The following is a 3,492-nucleotide window of genomic DNA, read 5'->3' as shown; positions in this document are numbered from 1 at the left end:
AGAGAGAGAGAGAGAGAGAGAGAGAGAGAGAGAGGGAGAGGGAAAGAGATAGAGACAAAGGGAGGGAGAGAGAGAAAGAAAATGGAAGTTTACCGAAACTATCGGATAAGTATTCATCAAAAAGTAGAAGGCAAATGTCAACTTCATTTTAAAGTTTACGAAGAAATCATTTCAATAGTTTTATTCAAATTGCACTTTGCATTTCCATTCATCTTTCGTTAGCTTAATTCGACAATAGTAAGTTATAATTGTAAATAAGCCATGAAATTGTTTGAGATGAAAGTATTGCTAACATAATTATAAGTAATAATTTATTTCATTAGGATGGGTCAGAAAGAAAATTAGTTTCAAATTTCAAATTCTCTAATCGTAACCTGAATCTTCATTGTTTCTGATTAAACCTATTGTATTATTCTTATGGATTCCAATTGAAACACTAACTAACATATTATTAACTTGATAAGATTAAATTTCTTGAATTAGATTTCAAGAAAATCAAATGATTTCTTCCTCCAAATATTTTGGAAATTTTGTTGACGAGCGGAAATTAGCGTCTGTACTTCAGTAAGTTTCTTATAAATTGTAATGTTTGTTAATTTGCCTTCCGGAAAGTTCTACCAGTTCATCTTTTAATTTATGTAATTATCTTTACAAATATCTTCCGGATAAAATAGGTAGTGGTTATGAAATCGTTAAATATTTACTTCGAACAATTTACCACGTAAACAAATCCTACAACTCCAATTTAATGATTATATCCTATAGATGATCTAATTCACATTTTTCTCTTCCATCTTTGAATTTGAAGTTTTAAATTTCTTTTGTTCATATTTCAAAACAAGTTTGTCATTTTTGTAAATCGTTGCGCATTTTTTTGCAATAATTTCATTCAAATGAAAATTTAAAACTTTTTAGAAATTCAATAAGGTATATGGCAATAAGGATATGAAATTATGCAAAAAAATGGTATAATTGTATGAGAAAATTTATATCGGGACGATAAATATGGTGGATGCATCGGATGGTACCATATCTATTCTTGTTGGAAAATCGCATTTAGGCTCAACTGTTTCATCTACCAAATTACGACATCCAAATGTCTTCACCACAGAGTATGTTTTCGCATTAATATCTCCATCTTCGAATGTGTAATGTTTAATTTTTAATTCGAATTCACTACTGTAGTATTTGTCTTTCAGTTGAATATGCAAATTGAGCTATTTGCTAATGAATTAACTTGCTGAAAATCTGATTTATATACCAATTCTAGTTAAATCAATTCTAATAGTTCTACAAATCTTTATTTATAATTAAGCTTGGAATCCTTTTTTCCTTATTCAAAATAAATTTTGTAGTGTTCGAACAAAAGAAGTACATCATATGTCAACTTTGTCAAATGGTCCAAGTAGAGCTCGAATTGGTATATCTCATCTCTCCGTACCATTAGCCTGGAATAGCGATGAACACTTTGGAACACGTGGAGGTATGTGCATCTTTTATCACTTATTAAGTGTTTCATTTTCTAGAGCAGTTCATACTTAAATTCTTCCGAATTTGTCAATTTAAACTAAAAGTCTTCAGTAAGATTAATTCTTATGAGTAATGTTAGCAATTGAGGAAAATCTATGCTCAAGTTAGCCATTAATATGCTGATGCATCTAAGTTAGTTCTGTTTAGCATTATCAATGAGATATGAAATTTGATTAACTTATTCGTTTCCTGAATTTTATTTATCTTCAAGGATTTTACTTAGATTTCTTTACCTTACTTCTATCGTTATATCTGATATGAAATCAATCCATCGTAACAATCTGAATATTATTTGAATAATTAAAATCCGATAATGGAATTAGTCCAAAGTTTACTATCAAATTTTTTCAGAAGGGAAAGTGTATTCGATGTTTATGGCACTCCAAGCTACTAATAATGTTAACGACAGTCGTATTGTAACAGCTATTGATCGAACATGTACCGATGTCGCATTTACGGATTCCTTCATTTTGTTTGTTTACTATTTGCAATTTTATCGAAAATCAAACTTATATTTTCTTTTTTAGTGCCGAAATATCACATTTCCTTTATCGAAATTTCCTTTTTCACGAGTAAGGATAGTTTTAAAAGAGCATTTAAATGCTTTCATCAGTGTTCATAATTAGAAGGAAATTAATGAATTGTGATTAGCTGCAGGATGATCGGAATTTGAAAATATAAACGCACGAATTGATTTTAATGAGTTGATGTAAAATTCATAAGATTTTTAGTGAAAATCAACCGGTGGATTTTGAAATAGAGATTCAGCTTTATGGATCACGAACCGATAGTGGTGATACCAATCAATCATTGAAGCAGAAATTAACCCGTTCATTTGGTCGACGATTTGGCACTAATTATGTTAGTTACCTCTCCATTGAGCACGCTACATCATTCAACTTTACGAAGGCAAGCTTTTCGCATAATTGATGAAATTTAGAAGACAAGTTGGCTGAGTGATGATATGGTGCCATTCGAGCCGCTAATGAATGGTGAAGGTGACAGCAATAGCATTCAGGATGGTTCAAACAATAAATATTTTCATCTGTTAGGTCGGACAACATTGACTTTGAGTGATGCGAAACCGAAAGTCGGAATTTATGACCTTCATGTGTCACCAAATGGTACCCATTGAAATCCATTCGCCAGATTGATAAGAGTATATATTTCTAAAACATTTCTTCATCCTATAACTTCTTTCATTTGACTGATAAAGTAATTGATTAGTTGTTCGAATTTTTAGCGATTTTAATTTTATTTAAATTTTAACACTGTCAAGTTATCAACAGCTCAAATTCAGAACTTGAATTTTAAGCTCAAACATTAAATTAATTTTTTGATAAACGACGACGTAAAATTAAAGTTTTTATAAAATCTTTTGAAATATTATTAACACAATGATAACTACTATAGAAATCTAGTGACAGAGAAATCAGCGAGGAATGAAGTTTTAAAATTGAATTCGTCATGTTCATGCTTATATGCTGTAAAACTTACTGTTCTTGATGTTTAAAGTAATGGGAAAAGTGTTTATATCCTATTTCAAGTATCATTTGTAGCAGTTTTCCGTGGTTCAGTCGTATTTTCAATCTTTAAATCAAAAAAAGTTCTGAAAAAGATAGAAATTAGCTCACATGTGTTATAGGTTTTATTATGTAAGCTATTATTTTATTGTATAAGTTGTTTGTTGAAATCTTCAAAAAAAAAAAATTGTTTGAATTTTACTTTTTCTATGCATATTTCATATACACGAAATTAATTATACTGGCATTCTGTGTTACAGCGGCTAACTATGGACCACCATTATATGGCCATATTCGATGTCGAATTGTTGCTCAACCAAATTCGGTAGCAATGCCTCTATCGGATGGTATTTTAACAGTCAAACCTATAGGTTATGATTGCTTGTATCAAAATGTGCATTGCAGATTACAGGTTTGTATCAAATTTAACAGGATGAAT

General features: G+C 30.2%; 1 protein-coding gene across 1 annotated transcript in view; it reads left to right on the top strand.

The window, feature by feature from the left end:
- The first annotated feature begins 980 nt into the window (after positions 1-980).
- LOAG_18295 (hypothetical protein) overlaps positions 981-3,492 on the top strand; it is a 7,888-nt gene continuing 5,376 nt past the window's right edge. The window contains exons 1-6 of the mRNA XM_020450957.1: positions 981-1,112; positions 1,356-1,483; positions 1,882-2,002; positions 2,262-2,391; positions 2,471-2,654; positions 3,314-3,465. Coding sequence (XP_020305307.1) covers positions 1,006-1,112; positions 1,356-1,483; positions 1,882-2,002; positions 2,262-2,391; positions 2,471-2,654; positions 3,314-3,465 — 822 coding nt within the window. The 5' untranslated portion in view covers positions 981-1,005. The remainder of the gene's footprint in view (positions 1,113-1,355; positions 1,484-1,881; positions 2,003-2,261; positions 2,392-2,470; positions 2,655-3,313; positions 3,466-3,492) is intronic.

Source organism: Loa loa (assembly GCF_000183805.2).
Source record: "Loa loa unplaced genomic scaffold supercont3.252, whole genome shotgun sequence".
Classification (NCBI taxonomy): Eukaryota; Metazoa; Nematoda; class Chromadorea; order Rhabditida; family Onchocercidae; genus Loa; species Loa loa.
The sequence above is the reverse complement of the archived record's forward strand: the minus strand, read 5'-3'. Positions and strand labels throughout refer to the sequence as shown.